At 51.3% G+C, this 20854-nt stretch overlaps 1 protein-coding gene across 1 annotated transcript in view; it reads left to right on the top strand.

Annotated features, from left to right (window-relative positions):
• The first annotated feature begins 3816 nt into the window (after positions 1–3816).
• The window catches only part of HYDIN (HYDIN axonemal central pair apparatus protein), a 49458-nt gene continuing 32420 nt past the window's right edge, over positions 3817–20854 (top strand). Inside the window, exons 1-26 of the mRNA XM_053449821.1 lie at positions 3817–3988; positions 5043–5153; positions 5226–5383; positions 5836–5961; positions 6228–6347; positions 6433–6567; positions 7548–7747; positions 7987–8111; positions 8624–8825; positions 9602–9785; positions 10667–10766; positions 10902–11020; positions 11194–11417; positions 11555–11622; positions 11837–12072; positions 13539–13639; positions 13732–13883; positions 14076–14224; positions 14584–14736; positions 15086–15324; positions 16344–16569; positions 18422–18565; positions 18979–19119; positions 19412–19722; positions 20361–20436; positions 20612–20710. Coding sequence (XP_053305796.1) covers positions 3817–3988; positions 5043–5153; positions 5226–5383; positions 5836–5961; positions 6228–6347; positions 6433–6567; positions 7548–7747; positions 7987–8111; positions 8624–8825; positions 9602–9785; positions 10667–10766; positions 10902–11020; positions 11194–11417; positions 11555–11622; positions 11837–12072; positions 13539–13639; positions 13732–13883; positions 14076–14224; positions 14584–14736; positions 15086–15324; positions 16344–16569; positions 18422–18565; positions 18979–19119; positions 19412–19722; positions 20361–20436; positions 20612–20710 — 4071 coding nt within the window. The remainder of the gene's footprint in view (positions 3989–5042; positions 5154–5225; positions 5384–5835; positions 5962–6227; positions 6348–6432; positions 6568–7547; positions 7748–7986; positions 8112–8623; positions 8826–9601; positions 9786–10666; positions 10767–10901; positions 11021–11193; positions 11418–11554; positions 11623–11836; positions 12073–13538; positions 13640–13731; positions 13884–14075; positions 14225–14583; positions 14737–15085; positions 15325–16343; positions 16570–18421; positions 18566–18978; positions 19120–19411; positions 19723–20360; positions 20437–20611; positions 20711–20854) is intronic.

The following is a 20854-nucleotide window of genomic DNA, read 5'->3' as shown; positions in this document are numbered from 1 at the left end:
GAGCTCCCGAGCATTGTCAGGGTCACTGAATATACAGCAGCACTAGAACACGTCTTCTGGTCTGCAGAATTTATAGAGTTCCAGAGCATTGTCAGGGTCACTGAATATACAGCTGCTCTAGAACACGTCTTCTGGTCTGCAGAATTTATAGAGTTCCAGAGCATTGTCAGGGTCACTGAATATACAGCAGCTCTAGAACACGTCTTCTGGTCTGCAGAATTTATAGAGTTCCAGAGTATTGTTTGCAGAATATACAAGAGCTCCCGAGCATTGTCAGGGTCACTGAATATACAGCTGCTCTAGAACACGTCTTCTGGTCTGCAGAATTTATAGAGTTCCAGAGCATTGTCAGGGTCACTGAATATACAGCAGCTCTAGAACACATCTTCTGGTCTGCAGAATTTATAGAGTTCCAGAGTATTGTTTGCAGAATTTACAAGAGCTCCCGAGTATTGTCAGGGTCACTGAATATACAGCAGCACTAGAACACGTCTTCTGGTCTGCAGAATATATGAGTTCCAGAGCATTGTCAGGGTCACTGAATATACAGCTGCTCTAGAACACGTCTTCTGGTCTGCAGAATTTATAGAGTTCCAGAGCATTGTCAGGGTCACTGAATATACAGCAGCTCTAGAACACATCTTCTGGTCTGCAGAATTTATAGAGTTCCAGAGTATTGTTTGCAGAATATACAAGAGCTCCCGAGCATTGTCAGGGTCACTGAATATACAGCTGCTCTAGAACACGTCTTCTGGTCTGCAGAATTTATAGAGTTCCAGAGCATTGTCAGGGTCACTGAATATACAGCAGCTCTAGAACACATCTTCTGGTCTGCAGAATTTATAGAGTTCCAGAGTATTGTTTGCAGAATTTACAACAGCTCCCGAGTATTGTCAGGGTCACTGAATATACAGCAGCACTAGAACACGTCTTCTGGTCTGCAGAATTTATAGAGTTCCAGAGCATTGTCAGGGTCACTGAATATACAGCTGCTCTAGAACACGTCTTCTGGTCTGCAGAATTTATAGAGTTCCAGAGTATTGTTTGCAGAATATACAAGAGCTCTCGAGCATTGTCAGGGTCACTGAATATACAGCAGCACTAGAACACGTCTTCTGGTCTGCAGAATTTATAGAGTTCCAGAGCATTGTCAGGGTCACTGAATATACAGCAGCACTAGAACACGTCTTCTGGTCTGCAGAATTTATAGAGTTCCAGAGCATTGTCAGGGTCACTGAATATACAGCTGCTCTAGAACACATCTTCTGGTCTGCAGAATTTATAGAGTTCCAGAGTATTGTTTGCAGAATATACAAGAGCTCCCGAGCATTGTCAGGGTAACTGAATATACAGCAGCACTAGAACACGTCTTCTGGTCTGCAGAATTTATAGAGTTCCAGAGCATTGTCAGGGTCACTGAATATACAGCAGCTCTAGAACACATCTTCTGGTCTGCAGAATATACAAACGCTCTAGAACACTATTCTTCTGATCTGCGGGATATATAACATATCCAGAACCCAGGGATCTCTTGCATTACAGAACATACAGGAGCTTTCGAACACTGAGGTCTCCAGGTTTACAGACTATATAGCAGCTCTAGAACACTATTCCCCTGCTTTCCAGGATATATAACATATCTAGAACCCAGGGATCTCTTGCATCGGAGAACACACGGGTGCAGAATATATATAGCAGCTCTGGAACACGGATTTCCACCGAATAAATGGAAACTATAGAACACATGAATGTCAGGGTCTACAGAATGCAGAAGAGCTCTGGAGCACTTTGATCTCCCGGTTGCAGAAAACACCGCCGCTGTGAAACACCGAGCTCTCCCAATATACAGAATCGAGATCTCGTGGGATACAGAACATACAGCAGCTCCGCGCACAGCGGTAAAGCTGCCCTTTCTGAAATGCCTGTCCCGTTAGAGTCTATGTTCTAAATACTGCAGCAAATTACAGAAGTGATCACTAAAATGGCACCAATTCATAGAAGCGAGCGGGGAAACGCCCCTAGGATTCTGGAAAAATGTCCCGTGGGGGACTAATGCGGCTCACATGCTGATTAACCTGTATAGTTATCTCACTGAAAACTATCTCACTGCAGCTTATTCTTTGCATCTCCGTACTGCTATCTAGGTCACTCGCAGACCATGCCGTCTCTGCTTTGAGGAGGGCACTGAGGCTGGCGTCGTTCCTGCGCGCTGGGGGCTGTGTGCTTTCACTAAAGCTGAGATTCCGTTCTGCACATGCCAGTCCCAGTCCTGCCTGGCAGGGCCTAGCAGAAAGCTGCATCCTAATCCCCCCACACGCCTGTAATCTGCCTGCCAACCACGGATTAGTCCGTCGGTGATGGGACAAATCCTGGATAATATGGGGAATACACTGAATTGCTCTAGGATGCCTGCTGCAGGAAGGGACTCTCCTGCACCTGCTTGTTCTTCATTCACTTGTCTTGTTTGCCCCATTGCCCTCCTGAGAACACCACTGGCTTCCTACAAATACAATGGGCACTCATAGGTCGCCTCCTTGGATGTGATAACATAGCAGAGGGCTTGTTTTAGAGATCTGTCTTAGATATAAGACCCAGGGACAATGTGCCATTCCAGAAATGAGATCCAAGCACGTAGGTCGTCTCCAGTAATGTTGGAGCCCAGCTCATGAAGCATGCTCAGAAGCGGGGTCCCAGGCGTGTAGGTCGTCTCCAGTAATGTTGGAGCCCAGCTCATGAAGCATGCTCAGAAGCGGGGTCCCAGGCGTGTAGGTCGTCTCCAGTAATGTTGGAGCCCAGCTCATGAAGCATGCTCAGAAGCGGGGTCCCAGGCACGTAGGTCGTCTCCAGTAATGTTGGAGCCCAGCTCATGAAGCATGCTCAGAAGCGGGGTCCCAGGCGTGTAGGTCGTCTCCAGTAATGTTGGAGCCCAGCTCATGAAGCATGCTCAGAAGCGGGGTCCCAGGCGTGTAGGTCGTCTCCAGTAATGTTGGAGCCCAGCTCATGAAGCATGCTCAGAAGCGGGGTCCCAGGCGTGTAGGTCGTCTCCAGTAATGTTGGAGCCCAGCTCATGAAGCATGCTCAGAAGCGGGGTCCCAGGCACGTAGGTCGTCTCCAGTAATGTTGGAGCCCAGCTCATGAAGCATGCTCAGAAGCGGGGTCCCAGGCGTGTAGGTCGTCTCCAGTAATGTTGGAGCCCAGCTCATGAAGCATGCTCAGAAGCGGGGTCCCAGGCACGTAGGTCGTCTCCAGTAATGTTGAATTACCGTCTGGATTTTGCACGCACAGGGAACAAAATGATGAAACACCTGGTTCAAGCTGCTACTCCATCAGCACCACCTCCTCCTGCACACATTTAATACCAAATACCTGGAACCTCAGCGCTGGCTTCTAATGGAGGGACTGTGAAGTGTGCTTCTAATGGGCAAAGCAAACCAGACACAAACTCGTGGAGTGGAGCTAGGAGGATGGCCAGATTGCTCTTAACAGCCAGACATGCTCAGTTTTATGGTGTGGCTCCCAGAATACAGGCAGATGTATATAATGTGCTGCGCTACAGGCAGATGTATATAATGTGCTGCGCTACAGGCAGATGTATATAATGTGCTGCGCTACAGGCAGATGTATATAATGTGCTGCGCTACAGGCAGATGTATATAATGTGCTGCGCTACAGGCAGATGTATATAATGTGCTGCGCTATAGGCACCCTGTGTCGCACCAAAACACAAATGGGCACATTCTGTCACCCCGTTAGCTGCGGTAAGTGCCCTGCCACTGAACACGTAGGTGACCCTGTTTGCCTGAGAAGGGGTCCAGCATGATCGTGGCCCCCGTGCTGCGGAGCTTTCAGTACAGGGATCCTGTCTTGCTGCTGCAGAGCGCCATCATCACAGAGAGCGCTCATGGGATAGCTGGCTGGGGTTTGTCTAGCCTTCTGGGACTCGCCTCTATTGTGCAAGCGCCCCCTGAGTGCGCGGTGCTGGCAGTGTGTACGATTTCATCCCTCATACAAATAACTCATTACGTGTGCTGCCGTTCTAGGACATGTATGTTGTGCATGAAGTTTTGGGCTCCGGGGGTTTGCACTCTGCCTCGAGGAAAGACTTTTTCTCACCTGCGCTGTATGTTTCATCAGCGTTCAGCGCACCTGGGGCTCTTCATACTCCGCTACTACATCCACCGTGCCCATCGCACCTGTAACCATTTCCATGCCTGTGGGGCAGCAGTGTACGGGACGCTCACCTCTAAACGTCTTACCTGCCTGCTGCCCTGTAACCATTTCCATGCCTGTGGGGCAGTAGTGTATGGGACGCTCACCTCTAACTTCACGTCTTACCTGCCTGCTGCCCTGTAACCATTTCCATGCCTGTGGGGCAGTAGTGTACGGGACGCTCACCTCTAACTTCACGTCTTACCTGCCTGCTGCCCTGTAACCATTTCCATGCCTGTGGGGCAGTAGTGTACGGGACGCTCACCTCTAACTTCACGTCTTACCTGCCTGCTGCCCTGTAACCATTTCCATGCCTGTGGGGCAGTAGTGTATGGGACGCTCACCTCTAACTTCACGTCTTACCTGCCTGCTGCCCTGTAACCATTTCCATGCCTGTGGGGCAGTAGTGTACGGGACGCTCACCTCTAACTTCACGTCTTACCTGCCTGCTGCCCTGTAACCATTTCCATGCCTGTGGGGCAGTAGTGTACGGGACGCTCACCTCTAACTTCACGTCTTACCTGCCTGCTGCCCTGTAACCATTTCCATGCCTGTGGGGCAGTAGTGTACGGGACGCTCACCTCTAACTTCACGTCTTACCTGCCTGCTGCCCTGTAACCATTTCCATGCCTGTGGGGCAGTAGTGTACGGGACGCTCACCTCTAACTTCACGTCTTACCTGCCTGCTGCCCTGTAACCATTTCCATGGACATGTGAATAATGAATGATGTGTTTGGTTTGGCACGTGATTAATGAATGGGGAGTGTTAATCAATCTCCCCATTCATTGCCTGGCTGTAGACCAGGGGCTGAATATTCTGTTATCCCTGGCAGATGATGGTGCTGCCGGCGCGTGCGATGCTGCCGGCGCGTGCGATGCTGCCGGCGCGTGCGATGCTGCCGGCGCGTGTGATGCTGCCGGCGCGTGTGATGCCGCCATGTACCGTACGCTGCCTGAGTGCAGGGAATTGGTGTTTTTGATGTTCCTCGAATAAATCTCTGCTTTCTCCTCCACAGATGATTTAAGAAGAGCAGACAGCATGCCGAGCGGAAAACTCCGGGGACCGGTGAGCTCCCTCCAGAAGCCGTGCCTTAAACTGGCCGGGGCATTGCAGAGCAAAACAGTGGCTCCGCGCAACCCACAGCTGGCTAGAGATGGAGGGGCCACCCCGACGGTAATGACTACAGAACAAACGGAGTCATTTTCTGTCATCCCATCTGAGGGAAAAGACAGATGTTGGTGACTGAAACCAGGGATTATCTAGCAGAGAAACAAATCAGTCCAGACAGATGTTCAGACAAAGCCTTTACTGACGATGCAGGGCTCAGGCCTCCGGCCACAGAGATTATTCTACACTGATGATGCACCACGTGTGGCGTGTGTACCTGCCGGGGCCCACGCCACAACCTTTCTGACAGCTTATGAGACACACAGTAACGAGCGCACGCATTGTTGTGCCTGCCCTGGCCACACCGCATGGTGCGCTGACCCGTCTCACACGTGTTTGCTGGTTAATGATGTGCCGCACACTGGGAGTCGGGGCGTTGCGCCCCTGTTGTTGCCCCTTGAAAATTGCGCTCATGGAACATTTGCTTACAATGTGTTTATTTCTTTTCTCAATCACAGCTCACCCCCTCAGCCTTCCTCAGGGAAATGTCCCTGACCACGGAGCAGAGACTGGCCACCACGCGAGAGGGGCACCCGCCACAGATCATTCAACTGCTTGACATGAGCGAGACCACCCATCAGAAGGTGCCGTACTCCTTGGGTTCGGGGAGGATGGGAGTAAAGTCCATAGGCTCAGAGGGAGCACAATGTATTTGGTTCATTTATTACTAATCACATCCCCTGCTCGGCAGCTACTAGGCCCTCTCTAACCTAATGAACAAGCATCAGACACAGGGGCTCGGAGTAAGGTCACGGGGGCATTCGTTTGCCTCGTTTGCCAGATAATCCGGGCTACAGCCAGTACGTGATGGGCCAGCTCTCTCCTGACTTGTGAATTCATTTGACCTTAGTGTTCGGCCGTGGACATGGACCAAGCCCTGTTCCAGCCTTTCCCCTCGGAGATTGTCTTCCAGAATTACACTCCTTGTGAAACATACGAAGTGCCACTGGTCTTGAGGAACAGTGACAAGGTGAGCCTGCGCACAGTTACCCCTCGTAATTACCCCTGGTAATGTGTGTTACCGTGGATTTTGTCACTGATTTTGTGCATGACAGGTGCCACGGCTGGTGAAAGTCATTCAGGAGAATTCGCCCTATTTCCAAGTTATCAGCCCCAATGATGTGTGTCACAAGGTGGCCCCGGGGATGGAGTCTACTTTCCACGTCCTGTTCACCCCAGAAGAGAACAAGGTAAAGTGATTAGGTGCGCGTGGCCGGCCGTTCTCTGTGGCTGGTGTGATGGTGGGGATTCCAGCGTCCACGTTCCCATCTGCTGCCCAATCCCAGTCAGCTGCCACGTCGAGGGCCCTCAAACGCCTTCCACAGGTCTTGCATGGCGCTTAGGGTGATATGGAGGTGGCTGCGCTGACCTGCGCTGTGTGCAGCACCGGAACGTTTCTGATATGTTTCCCTGAGCGCAAATAACGCCCGGACCATGGTCCCCTCCTGACTAGAAATGCCAGCGTGTACAACACGTACCACAATAAACAGGGAGCACTGCATGGTCATGACACGTGCGCTCAGGCTGACCTGATTCCTACATCTCACGGTACAGACTTGGTCAGATTAGTCAGTGATGTGCCGGATTTCTCGCGGTCAGCGTGCTGTTATGTGGTATAGTGAGAATCGTGGCCCCTGAGCGAAGTGACTTCTCTGGATAATGTGCCCTTGTGTCGGCTCCCGCTGCCTCCTCCTCCCCACGGCCCCATTAGTGTCGCCTTTTCTGGCAAGCTCTTCCATCTCCCGCTGAAAGCTCTGTTCCCTTTATTATCGTACATGAATAGAGAGGGCCCGATCGTCTTCTGATCATGGCGGCACACAGCACCGCGGGGGGGTTTGGAGAGGCAGCGTCTTTCGAGATATATATATAACATCTTTTTCAGCGATGGCCTTTGCCTGCGGCTGTGAAATACCCGGCTGCAGCTTTGTGCTATCCTGGGGTTTGATGGTTTATTATAGTCACGCGCAGCGGGGTCTCTTTATGCGCAGGGACAAACCCATATCATCCGGCTGCAGCAGACCTCCGAAATACCGCAGCTGCTGCAGAATCTCTTGGGAGACGGACAGCTTCTCGGGATCTTCTGCAGCAGCTGCGGGTTTTCATGGGCCATTGTCTGACCGCGCGGCAGCCGCACTATTCATCCATTTGACTCCTATTCGTGTCTCCACAGGACTATTTCCATGAAGTCATCTGTATTACTGAACGGGAGAAGTTTGTGGTTCCCATCCGGGCGATTGGGGCCCGGGGCCTGTTGGATTTCCCGGATGAAATCACTTTCCAGAACTGCCCAGTAAAGTACAACTCCCAAAAAACCCTTCTGGTGCGAAACATTGGCAACCGAGATGCCTGCTTCTGGCTCCTTACTCACAGGTATTAGACACACGGACCGCGATGTCTGCCACACTCATGTCTGCCCGCTCATTCTCACACTTACATTAACCACGATAATCGCATCTAGCAATCAGTCTGTGACCCCAATACCTGGAACTCTTCCCATTACACACCAGGCTGCAGTCACTCGGCCCCCTCGGACGGGGCGTCACCGAGGCTGTTTTAGTACGTGGTCCGTATGTAACCCTGGTCTCTGGGACGAATGCTTCTTTTCTCAGGCCTTTCTCGGTGGAGCCGGTGTCGGGCACATTGGCTGTCGGAGAGAGCATGCAGGTGACGGTGGAGTTTCAGCCTGAGAAGGCGGGGGATCACTCGCAGGCCCTGACCCTTCACTATGACACAGGTAAATAGGGCGCCCAGGAACAGGCATTCACCATTCTCTGTATCCACCCAATCCGGGGTTCGTCGTTTGCAGTTTGCCGGTGCGAGGTCACATCAGGCTCACGCTGACCTCTGCCCTGAGTTCCCGGCTTCCACTTGCCTTCAGACTGTGTGTTGGCAGAAGGGCTTGGTGTAACGTGTGGAAATGAACACGCTTAGCGGGGTAAACCTGTTAGAAAGCCTGGCACACGCTAACTGGGCACTTGCTCATTTTGCTCTACCCTGAGCCATCCCCAGCTGTCAGAATGGACGGCTTGCTGATCATGTGACCCGTTAGCCATTTAGGTGAGCCGGCAGGGTGTCCCCGGCCCTGAGTAAACATGTAAATCTTCACGGATTTGGTGCTTTTGGTGGGTGTTTAGTAACGAGCTTAGTCATTTGAAGCCCACTGGCTCTGGGTGCCCGGGACGGACTGAAGATGTGGAGGCCGGGTTAGGATGTGGGCACAAACCCATTTTTCTCTTTATCTCCTAGGAGAGGACATTAGTGTCAGTTTGTATGGAGCAGCCGCTGATGCCAATGTGCGGCTCGACAAGAATTCCCTGATGATAGAAAAAACCTATATTTCATTGGCCAATCAGAGGACGATCAGCATTGTCAATCGCAGTGACATCATCACTCACTTCCGCTGGAAAGCCGTTGCTACCCTTCACGAGGAAGAGCAGCAGAAGTCCAGGTGAGCGTGACTGGGGTGGCAGCCATCTCTACTTTGACATGCCGACACCCGTTCACTAAGATGGGCGATGAATGGGTTAAGAAGTAGTGGTGAAATGAGTAAGGAGCGTGGTAATTGGGCCAGTGTTTGCCTGGAGGGGGCACAGCTCAGAGAATCTTCCACTCTTCTCAATATTTAATCACATTAGCTAAAGATGAATAGTCTTGTGCTGAAGAAAGCACTTTGAGAACAAACTTGCGCAGGACACGCAGGGAGTGCGCTCCGTGTCCTGTCCGCGCTTAGTGACAGGGCGACCTCATTTCATGTCCACGAGTCTCCCCCAACAGCCCTGAGACCCGCCGTTACACGGTGCTGTACCCAACATGCGGCGTGTGCTGTATGTGTTACTAGCTTGCTGCGCTAGTGTGCCGCGTGTGGCTGCGGAGTACTACGTCCTGGCTTACTGCAGCCACTGCTTGCGCATGTTGTGTGGGGGGGATTTCTTTCCAGTTCGGTTTTGGGTATCCGTTGATTTTTTTGGTCTATATTGTTACAGAAGCTTTGGGCCGAAAGGGCTTTATTGGTATATTTTCCACTGCGTTGTCCATTAAAAACCGAGAGATGAGGAGGGCGCAGCGGCCCACTGTGTGGCCAGGAAATAGCTGCTGCTGATAACGACCTGCTTGCAATGCATCGATACACAACCTGCCCCTCAAAGGGCATTTATTCTTACTGGGGTAGAGTGCGCGCTCCGTGTTTCTTTCCACCCTGAGCTGTCTTTTTTGCTTTATCCGCAGATTGTGTTTGGATCTCCGCGCAGAAGAAGACGAGCAGATGGATCACTTTCTGGAGGAATGCAGCGCAGAGCCCTCTCTCCGTGCGCGCCTCTCCCTTCTCAGCCGCAGCTTCCAAAACCGCCGCAGGATAGTACAGGATGACGCCATGCTGTTTACCGATGATGTGTTCCACATAGAACCCACAGTAAGGCTGCCATATCCAATAGATATATAGATATAGATATATAGATATATAGATACAGATATATAGACATAGATAGATATATAGATATAGATATATAGATATATAGATACAGATATATAGATATAGATAGATATATAGATATAGACAGATATATAGATATAGATATAGATAGATATATAGATATAGATATATAGATATATAGATACAGATATATAGATATAGATAGATATATAGATATAGATATAGATAGAGATAAAGTTCTAAGCACCAGTTCGTGGACATTGATATGCCCTCCAAATGCCCCTCCGTTTAATAGATCTGCCCTTACTCTGGGGTGCACACGACACAATGAACCACATACAAGACAAGTCCTTGAACAGTAAACAGCTTCATACAGCAGCTTGTGTCAGTCTGTTACCCGTGGCGTGTTATTCTGTCACAGCGTGATACACGGCCACCTGCCCCACCGGGGCATACCGGGATTCCCTGGAGTACATGTGTGTGTTCTTAGTAACCGGAGGCCTCTCCGCGTATTAAACTACGAAAAGACTGACTTGGTTAAGCAGGCCAATTTTGGCTCCTCTTTCAGGATCTCCCCATATGGTCACAGGCAAACCTGGTGAACATTGGTTGATGTGTGCCCTGAAAGCCTGCCTTGCTGGGTTCTTGTCCATTAGATATTCCTCATGCATAACTAGGCAGCATAGGCCACATGTACCGTGCCTGGCGTATATGTGCCCCAGTGAGACGGGGTGGCCAGGCTGGGAATGACAGGCCTATTAACCTCACAATTCCTGCAATGATTTGTCAGCATTAGCTGTGGGGGGAATCTCTGCCATGTTTCACCGGTTCCCCCGTTTATCTCGTGGTTCTGCCCACAGGAAGGAGATGTTTGGCCAAACTCATCTGTGGAGGTCAGAGTTCTCTTCAAGCCCCAAGAATCCAAGATATACCAGCGCACTGTCTATTGCGACATAACAGGTACCGCATAAAGCACACGCGTGTAGATTATTGTGCCCGTATGATTACGGAATAAGTTACACGTAACCATCCTATACATGTTACAAGAGAAGTGATGTGAATGGGTAACCATCTCGCCATTCATGCCATCCTCAGGTCGAGAGACGCGTCTTCCTCTGCGAATCCGAGCTGAAGGTCTGGGACCGAAGCTGCGCTTTAACTTTGACCAGCTGGATGTTGGCAAAATCTTTGTTGGCTCCCTGCACAGCTATGAGGTGAGCGGGAGCGGGGGGCACGTGCTGCTTGCGCTGAGATGCGCTGCCATAGAGCGCACCGGGAGAATGTCAGAGGGGTCCCGGACGCGAGCGAGGGGGCAGAGACTGGTGGGGTTGGGGGGGCGTATGACATACTGTTCTTTCTTCATCTTCTGTTCTTTGCCCCATCACAGGTTATCCTGACAAATCAAGGAGCGATTGATGGAATTTTCACGCTGGTTCCTCCCGCCGCCGCAGTGGGCTCCTTCTTCACATTTGACCCGAGCGAAGGCATCGTTCTTCCAGGCGGACACCAGGCCATCCGGATATCTGTCTGCGGTGGGATTCTGGGGGAGTTCAGCCAGGAGTTGTGCTTCTCTGTGGACGGGTCTCCGGAGGCCCTGGCGCTGACAGTGAGGTATACGAGTTTATTTATCGCTCTCTGTATTTATCGCTCTCTGTAGGTTTGCATTATGTGTAAGTGGCGCTCTGTGTCTTCTATAATAACGTTTGGATAGCGAGTGTCTTCTCTCTGAAACCTCTCTGTGTCCCCAGGGGTTGCGTGATTGGACCCACATTTCACTTCAGCGCCCCCGCTCTGCATTTTGGAGATGTCTCTTTTGGTGAGTTATGGCTGGGCACGGGACATCTGCCAAACCCCAAACCCGTCAGACTAGCTCCGGCTATCAAACCCTGCTAAAGGAACACAAGCGGAAGAAGAGTTTTTGGCGATCTTCTTGTCATCGTTTTCTACCCTTTGTTTATCGTGTCTGGGTGACATCTTGTCGCAGGGCTCAGAACTGATCTTAAGGATTAACTCATGTGTTTGTTTTTCAGGGTTCCCACAAATATTGACCTGTTCACTTAGTAACACCTCGCTGGTACCCATGACGTTTAACCTGCGCGTCCTGGGCGATGGTAGCGGAGAAGCAAGCATTGCAAGTTCCGCTCAGGTTCTCGATGAGAGGAGCTCGACCTGGAGCAGAGCGTCCATCCAAAGCCCAAGACCTCGAGAGTTCTCCATCTCTCCCTCCCGGGGCACCATCCGGTCCCAGGGGTCCTTAGACATAGAGGTACGGTGCTGTGTGATATAGAATACCTGCCCGCGGCGTGGTCTCTCACTGACCTGAAATACCACGCCGTGTCTTCCAAGCACTGCTTCAGTGACTGGACCCTTTTCTACGCTGTCATTAACCCTTCAGTGTGTCACTTCCTCCCTTCTTTTCATTGGTCACCCCCCAGTAATTCACTGTGTTACAGCAGGGTGGCCAGCATCTGAAACACGTGTTTGAGCTGAACATCGGTTACATGAACAGATATCACATGTGGCCAGATGAGAGTTTGAATGTGAAGTGGCAGCTTCCCACTATATGCCGCCCCAGGGCGAGCGTTCCCATCGTATGAGATCGCGCAGGCAGGCCGCTGCGCACCTTTCTATCTCGCTGGTAGATCATTAGAGGCATTACTCTGTGTTTCACTCACACGCTGCCCTCCGGCACACAGGTGCTCTGTGTTCGCGTGTCTCCGTGTTCAGCTCTTTACAGAAATATTCCCCGGGTACCGGTTACATATACATACCACGTTCAGCTCTTTACAGATATATTCCCCCGGTACCGGTTACATATACATACCACGTTCAGCTCTTTACAGATGTATTCCCCGGGTACCGGTTACATATACATACCACGTTCAGCTCTTTACAGATGTATTCCCCGGGTACCGGTTACATATACATACCACGTTCAGCTCTTTACAGATATATTCCCCGGGTACCGGTTACATATACATACCACGTTCAGCTCTTTACAGATATATTCCCCGGGTACCGGTTACATATACATACCACGTTCAGCTCTTTACAGATATATTCCCCGGGTACCGGTTACATATACATACCACGTTCAGCTCTTTACAGATGTATTCCCCGGGTACCGGTTACATATACATACCACGTTCAGCTCTTTACAGATATATTCCCCGGGTACCGGTTACATATACATTCCACGTTCAGCTCTTTACAGATATATTCCCCGGGTACCGGTTACATATACATACCACGTTCAGCTCTTTACAGATATATTCCCCGGGTACCGGTTACATATACATACCACGTTCAGCTCTTTACAGATATATTCCCCGGGTACCGGTTACATATACATACCGCGTTCAGCTCTTTACAGATATATTCCCCGGGTACCGGTTACATATACATACCACGTTCAGCTCTTTACAGATATATTCCCCGGGTACCGGTTACATATACATACCACGTTCAGCTCTTTACAGATATATTCCCCGGGTACCGGTTACATATACATACCACGTTCAGCTCTTTACAGATATATTCCCCGGGTACCGGTTACATATACATACCACGTTCAGCTCTTTACAGATATATTCCCCGGGTACCGGTAACATATACATACCACGTTCAGCTCTTTACAGATATATTCCCCGGGTACCGGTTACATATACATACCACGTTCAGCTCTTTACAGATATATTCCCCGGGTAAACATTCCCACGTTTATGTTTGCAGGTCACCTTTTGTCCCAACCATGTGAAGAAGTATGAGCTGGCCCTTGTGGTGGATGTGGACGGCATTGGAGATGAAGTTTTAGCCTTGCCCATCACTGCCAGGTATTCACATACACACGCGTGGCCGGTACACAAGTCCTCACCGCAGACCACGCTGCAGGCTCTGTGTCTTCATGGCTCTGTTCCTTCTGAAGGTGTGAGATCCCATCCCTGTATGTAGAGGACCCTGCGGTGAGGTTTGGCCGCTGCTTTCTCCAGCACCCGTATCAGAGAACCGTCACTCTGACAAACCCCGGCGACCTCCCGGGATGTTACGGCCTCCTGCCACAGGTACGCGGGCCGACGCGCTGTGGGCATTTGGGCAGATGATGAGATAAAAGTCGTTGAGAGGGATTAGAGGAAGGATGGCGTGTGGGATGTTGGCAGAATGACGTGCTATGGTAGAGGTCCTGGCAGCTTACGATCTGGACCCCTGTGGGTTTTCTGTTGGTTTTGTATTAATGACAGTATGTTTCTGCGCAGGAGCCGGCCGGCACAGCCCCCGTGCGCTATTACAGCTCCATGCCCCGCGGGGTGATAGAGCCTCACAGCAGTGTGGAGCTGCCCATTATCATAGAAGCTCAGGAGACTGGTGAGCAGAGTGCCAGAGCTCATATCTGGGTATTTGGGCAGGTGGAGCCCCCACTGGTAAGTGTCCCCCCCCCAAGATCTGTGTGTATGATTGGATAAAGAATAACTATTTCCGTGGGACTTTCACTCCAAAGACCAGTAAACCCTTCCGCAAGCTCAGCGGGAAGGTAGTCTGTTGGTTACCGCCAGGAGACGATGCCCAGCAACCTGCCACGGGTTCTCCACTGCAGCTCTTGTCGGTAGGAGTAAGGTGAAAAGAGATCATTTCTGTACGCTACGGCTATCGTTATTGGCCCTTCAAATCCGTAGATCTGCTGAGATGCCTTGTGTCCTGGTCTCACGGATGTCCTCTAGTTGTGGCCCTTGTAGTCTGATTGTTCACACCGATAAGTATGACTTGTGCTTCTCGTGGACAGGAGCTGCGTCTGCTGTGCACTGGAGAAGGCCCTGTTGTCCATGTCTGTCCCAGTGAAGCGGATTTTGGGAATATCCAGGTTCTGACGGATGTTTCTAAGACTCTAGTCCTGAGCAATCAGTCACCGATTCCTGCGTCCTTCCACGCGGCCACGGTAAGCAAAACACGGGCGAGATGACAAGCTGCTCACTGCATGTGACTGAGCTGCTTTAGTGTGTGATACCACACATAGTGGGCCATCATACGTGTGTGATGTAACATGCTAAGGAGCTTTCGCCCATTGCAGTGGATGCAGCCGCCCTGATTAGTCAGTCAGGTGGCTGGACGAGTGATATATTCTTACTGTAATTAGTCACCAGGCAGGCCGCATGGAGCCCCCCCAGAGGCTCTGTGTCTCTCAGGCAGTTGGTATCCTCCATGTTTGTGCAGTCTGCATCTGTCTTAGACAGTTGGTATTCTGGTGTCTCACACTGTGCCCTGTTACTGACTGTCTCTTCCTGCAGACACGCAAGCGGTCTCTGTGGCGCATTGAACCCAGCTCCGGCGAGGTTCCCCCTGAGGGGAAAATGCATCTAACACTCGTGGCTCATCTGGACGATACCGTCAGCTTCACAGATACGCTGCAGCTGGCCATCGCAAACAGCAGCACCTACCACATCCCGCTGCGCGCCGTCGGCATCGGGACCACCATAGTCACCGACAGAACGTTTGCCCCGCTCCTGGACCTGGGAGCTCACTTCAGGTAAGAGCTGCCGTGTCAGCCTTACAGGATCGGTGCTTTGGCGCTGTGGGTGTGGCTGCGGAGTCAGTCTGGGATTGGTTTTGGCGCAGTGGGCGTGGCTTATGGTGTTACAGTATATATACAGTGTATTTAGGGCTAGATGGTAGAGAGAGTGCTGCACGCGCGTCTCCGGTGACAGTGGAAAATGTAAGAGAGGTGAGTGCCGCAGGGCGATGCCCGGCCGCCCGTGTCACCGAGTGAATAGATTCGGGTTCCGCTTCTCCTCTTCAGTGTCTTTGTTTGCAGCTTCATGTGACACCAGCGGCATTGTGTGTTGGATGAAAGCTTCATACTGTGCAGAGCACTTGCTGGCAACCGAATGCCCTGATCAGCTTGCACATGCCACCTGACCCCTGTGTATCTGGCGTGACAGGTAGACAGATAGTTAAGCGTGAGATGTGATCCCACCATGGCCGCCTCTTCATGTACTGCTGGTGCTTTGTACTGGTTTCCCCGGCTGTCAGCGCCTTTGTTCCGTGTCTTGCTCCGTATAATAGCAGACAAGGGGAGATAACATTATGGTAACTCCATCCAGGCGGCTGCAGTAACACGAGACTCCGAGGAGAGAGTGACCGCGGCATGGCACCACGAGACCTGCTCACGGAGTCAGTACAGACGAATCTGACGGCTTTTCCTAAAATCAGTGCCACGGCCAGAGGCCTCTGTCTCCTTCCCCTCTACCCATGAAGCCTCGCTGTATGGCAACGCTTGGGAAGACGTTCTGCCGCTCGGGAGACCCTCCTGTCTTCATTCCCACTTATTTTACCAGATGTCGTGTGCGGGGCCCTAAATTAACGTGTATATTACATTTCTTGAGATCTGTTTCTCCTGCTGATTATTTTCACTTGAGCACTAAACTCACTGATAAATGGCGGCGTCAGATAGTGATTTTCAGCCGACGTGTGTACCTTGTGCTGGCTCTGTGTGTAGCCAGGGTGGCCAGTGACCCATCTCAGGCTTATCATTGTGTCTTGTTACAGTGCTGGACCCTGCCACTATCGCTTCACAATGACTAACCGCGGACGCCGCACTCACCAGCTCTACTGGATGACGGAGGGCTTCCCTCAGTTCCGCAGGCGCCCTCAGCTACCCTCCATCATTCCAGAGCCCCTGGGCCCTGTCTTCAAACTTCACCCTTCCCGCATGGAGCTCCATCCAGGCCAGAGCATTGATGTCCTGCTGGAGGGCTCCTCAGACCTTCCCAAAGTGAGTAAAGCTATACACCTGTGTTGGTCGGGTTATACACCTGTCTAGTTACCCCACTGTTGGCCGGGGTATACACCTGTCCAGTTACCCCACTGTTGGTTGGGTTATACACCTGTCCAGTTACCCCACTGTTGGCCGGGGTATACACCTGTCCAGTTACCCCACTGTTGGTCGGGTTATACACCTGTCCAGTTACCCCACTGTTGGTTGGGTTATACACCTGTCCAGTTACCCCACTGTTGGTTGGGTTATACACCTGTCCAGTTACCCCACTGTTGGTCGGGTTATACACCTGTCCAGTTACCCCACTGTTGGTCGGGTTATACACCTGTCCAGTTACCCCACTGTTGGTCGGGTTATACACCTGTCCAGTTACCCCACTGTTGGTCGGGTTATACACCTGTCCAGTTACCCCACTGTTGGTTGGGTTATACACCTGTCCAGTTACCCCACTGTTGGTCGGGTTATACACCTGTCCAGTTACCCTGTGTTGGCCGGGGTATACACCTGTCCAGTTACCCCACTGTTGGCCGGGTTATACACCTGTCCAGTTACCCCACTGTTGGTTGGGTTATACACCTGTCTAGTTACCCCACTGTTGGCTGGGGTATACACCTGTCCAGTTACCCCACTGTTGGTCGGGTTATACACCTGTCCAGTTACCCCACTGTTGGTCGGGTTATACACCTGTCCAGTTACCCCACTGTTGGTTGGGTTATACACCTGTCCAGTTACCCCACTGTTGGTCGGGTTATACACCTGTCCAGTTACCCCACTGTTGGTCGGGTTATACACCTGTCCAGATACCCCACTGTTGGTCGGGTTATACACCTGTCCAGTTACCCCACTGTTGGTTGGGTTATACACCTGTCCAGTTACCCCACTGTTGGTTGGGTTATACACCTGTCCAGTTACCCCACTGTTGGTCGGGTTATACACCTGTCCAGTTACCCCACTGTTGGCCGGGGTATACACCTGTCCAGTTACCCCACTGTTGGCCGGGGTATACACCTGTCCAGTTACTCTGTGTTGGCCGGGGTATACACCTGTCCAGTTACTCTGTGTTGGCCGGGGTATACACCTGTCCGTTAACCCTGTGTTGGCCGGGGTATACACCTGTCCAGTTACTCTGTGTTGGCCGGGGTATACACCTGCCCAGTTACTCTGTGTTGGCCGGGTTATACACCTGTCCAGTTACCCTGTGTTGGCCGGGGTATACACACCTGTCCGTTAACCCTGTGTTGGCCGGGGTATACACACCTGTCCGTTAACCCTGTGTTGGCCGGGGTATACACCTGTCCAGTTACTCTGTGTTGGCCGGGGTATACACCTGTCCAGTTACTCTGTGTTGGCCGGGGTATACACCTGTCCGTTAACCCTGTGTTGGCCGGGGTATACACCTGCCCAGTTACTCTGTGTTGGCCGGGTTATACACCTGTCCAGTTACCCTGTGTTGGCCGGGGTATACACACCTGTCCGTTAACCCTGTGTTGGCCGGGGTATACACACCTGTCCGTTAACCCTGTGTTGGCCGGGGTATACACCTGCCCAGTTACTCTGTGTTGGCCGGGTTATACACCTGTCCAGTTACCCTGTGTTGGCCGGGGTATACACACCTGTCCGTTAACCCTGTGTTGGCCGGGGTATACACACCTGTCCGTTAACCCTGTGTTGGCCGGGGTATACACCTGTCTACCAGTCCCCTGGTAGAAGAATTGCTTTTCCCTGTGAATGAATGTAGATCATCTGGCCTGGAGGCTGCTGTTATGGTAACTTTTCTGCACACTGGGTTAGTTACCCCGCTCAGGGGCCGTGGTGTACAGTGTGATAGTCTTTTACATGCTTGTGACAGGTGGTGAAGGAGAGACTGCTGGGACAGGCCATCATTGGGAAGCAGTCAGGGAAGGACAAGATCATGGAGGTGGATGTGATCTGCCAATTCGTTGCTCCCATCCTGCATCTCTCGACCAAGAGACTTCACTTCTACGTGGAGAAGGTGATAGACGCTCTGCTTCCGCGCACACAACGTTATATTATATAATGATCCTAGGAGTTCCCTGCCCTGCCTGACTCCCCACTACTTACTACTAAAACCCATCTCAAAAACCGACCCCCTGAACAATCTATCTGCCCCTCTCCACACCCCCGGCGCCTCAATCAAACCATCCTCGCCCAGGCAGCCTTTCTCCTTGTGTCTTATTCCCCTCACCCTCCTAACAGATTGTAAGCTTTTAGGACCAGGACCCTATCCTCCTTTTTACCAAAATGTCTTAATGTGTGTTATTGTTTTTGCCAATTCCATACATGTGCAGTTTTGATGAAATTGCCCCTATTTGTATGGAGGCAGGAAGGGGTAGATATTTTTTATGTTCTTAGCCCAATGACAGACGGCGGTTTGGCTTTTTTCAGCGACCTGATGATAGTCTGGAACAGCAGTACCAGCCCCTGACACTGAAAAACATCTCGTCTCTGCCCCTCACCGTATTCCTGTCTCTGAGACCCCCATTCTCTGTCTGCTGCAAGGAGACACTACAGCCAGTGGACACAGAGGTACTGGGGGGCACGTCGCTGGGGACACATCATCTGCATAGATCTCCTGGCCAGAAATCAAAGGGCAGCTGGTATTTAGCGGGTTATTGTCTGGGAAGGCACATCGCGCAGGGACTCCTTTATGGCTTTCAGACGTGTGGAGTCCACGTGGCTGGAAACCACGGTGAATAGCGCTCTGTGATCACATGCAAAGAGGAATACATCGGTCTGGAGAGCAGGTTCCTGCATGTTTGAGTCTGATAAATCTAACAGAAATGATGGTAACACATTCCGTGTTCCTTCCCCTTTGCAGACAGCCCAGATTCTGGGTGTTGGAGAGGAGACAGAGCTGACTGTAAGATTTGACCCGACTTACATCCACGATCTGAGGAGCCAAGTGGCCGAGGAGATTTTGACGATCAGATTTGCTGAGCACCCTCACACCGACTCCGTGTCGCTCCAGGGAGAGGTGCACTTCCCCAATCTCAACTTCACTTCTACCCATATCAACTTTGGGTGTATTTTAAACAACACTGAGACCACCAAAGAGCTGGAGATCACCAACTGCAGTCCATGTCCCGTCCATTACCAATGGCTCTACCAAAAAGAGAACTGCAAGATTAGGTATTAAAAAGAGGGTCCCAAATTACAATGTCATCGTCGCTGTAGATTAATCCCGTTTATATGTCTCTTGGAATAACATCAAAATAGGTACATTAATAGCCATTATGGAATGACTTGGAGGTAGAGAGGGTGCTGGTGGAGTAAAGTCTGGTGGACAGGCTCCTCATGGAGTGACTTGGGGGTAGAGAGGGTGCTGGTGGAGTAAAGTCTGGTGGACAGGCTCCTCATGGAGTGACTTGGGGGTAGAGAGGGTGCTGGTGGAGTAAAGTCTGGTGGACAGGCTCCTCATGGAGTGACTTGGGGGTAGAGAGGGCGCTGGTGGAGTAAAGTCTGGTGGACAGGCTCCTCATGGAGTGACTTGGGGGTAGAGAGGGCGCTGGTGGAGTAAAGTCTGGTGGACAGGCTCCTCATGGAGTGACTTGGGGGTAGAGAGGGCGCTGGTGGAGTAAAGTCTGGTGGACAGGGTCCTCATGGAGTGACTTGGGGGTAGAGAGGGTGCTGGTGGAGTAAAGTCTGGTGGACAGGGTCCTCATGGAGTGACTTGGGGGTAGAGAGGGCGCTGGTGGAGTAATGTCCACTTGTACATGTTATGCAGTCTGAAAATAGATGTTTTAATACATTTCTTGATGATTCCACAGTACGAATAAATCACAAATGCCAGAAAAGAAAGGTCTGCATTCTATCCAAACCCATGTGGAGGATCCTGAGCAGAAGGTATGGCTGCTGGTTCTCCAGCTTGGAGGGATCACTCCATATCCATGATACAGTAATCAGTGACTGTGCTGTTCTTTTAAAAATGATCTATTTGCCCTCTCCACCACCCTGTGCCTTCAAGCTTCCGTGTCTCTGCGTGGACCTCCTGAACACGCTCATTATTGTGTTTCTGCAGGACGCGGTGCCATGCATTGGAACAGATGGGCTTTCCGAGGGTCCCTCAGCTGTCTCCGGACCTCCAGGAGAAGAGCACACGGTGACGGGGGTGGAGGAGGTGAGGTGGCCATGGCTCTCAGCGCTGGATCACCAGTAGAATGTTGATGCACATTAGTGGATTGTGCCAGTAACTGCACAGCGATTAGTCTCTTGTGTTTCCGTCCACAATGAATAAGAAAAAATAATCTAGTCGTATTATCCC

This window comes from Spea bombifrons, chromosome 10 (assembly GCF_027358695.1).
Source record: "Spea bombifrons isolate aSpeBom1 chromosome 10, aSpeBom1.2.pri, whole genome shotgun sequence".
Taxonomy (NCBI): Eukaryota; Metazoa; Chordata; class Amphibia; order Anura; family Pelobatidae; genus Spea; species Spea bombifrons.
The sequence above is the reverse complement of the archived record's forward strand: the minus strand, read 5'-3'. Positions and strand labels throughout refer to the sequence as shown.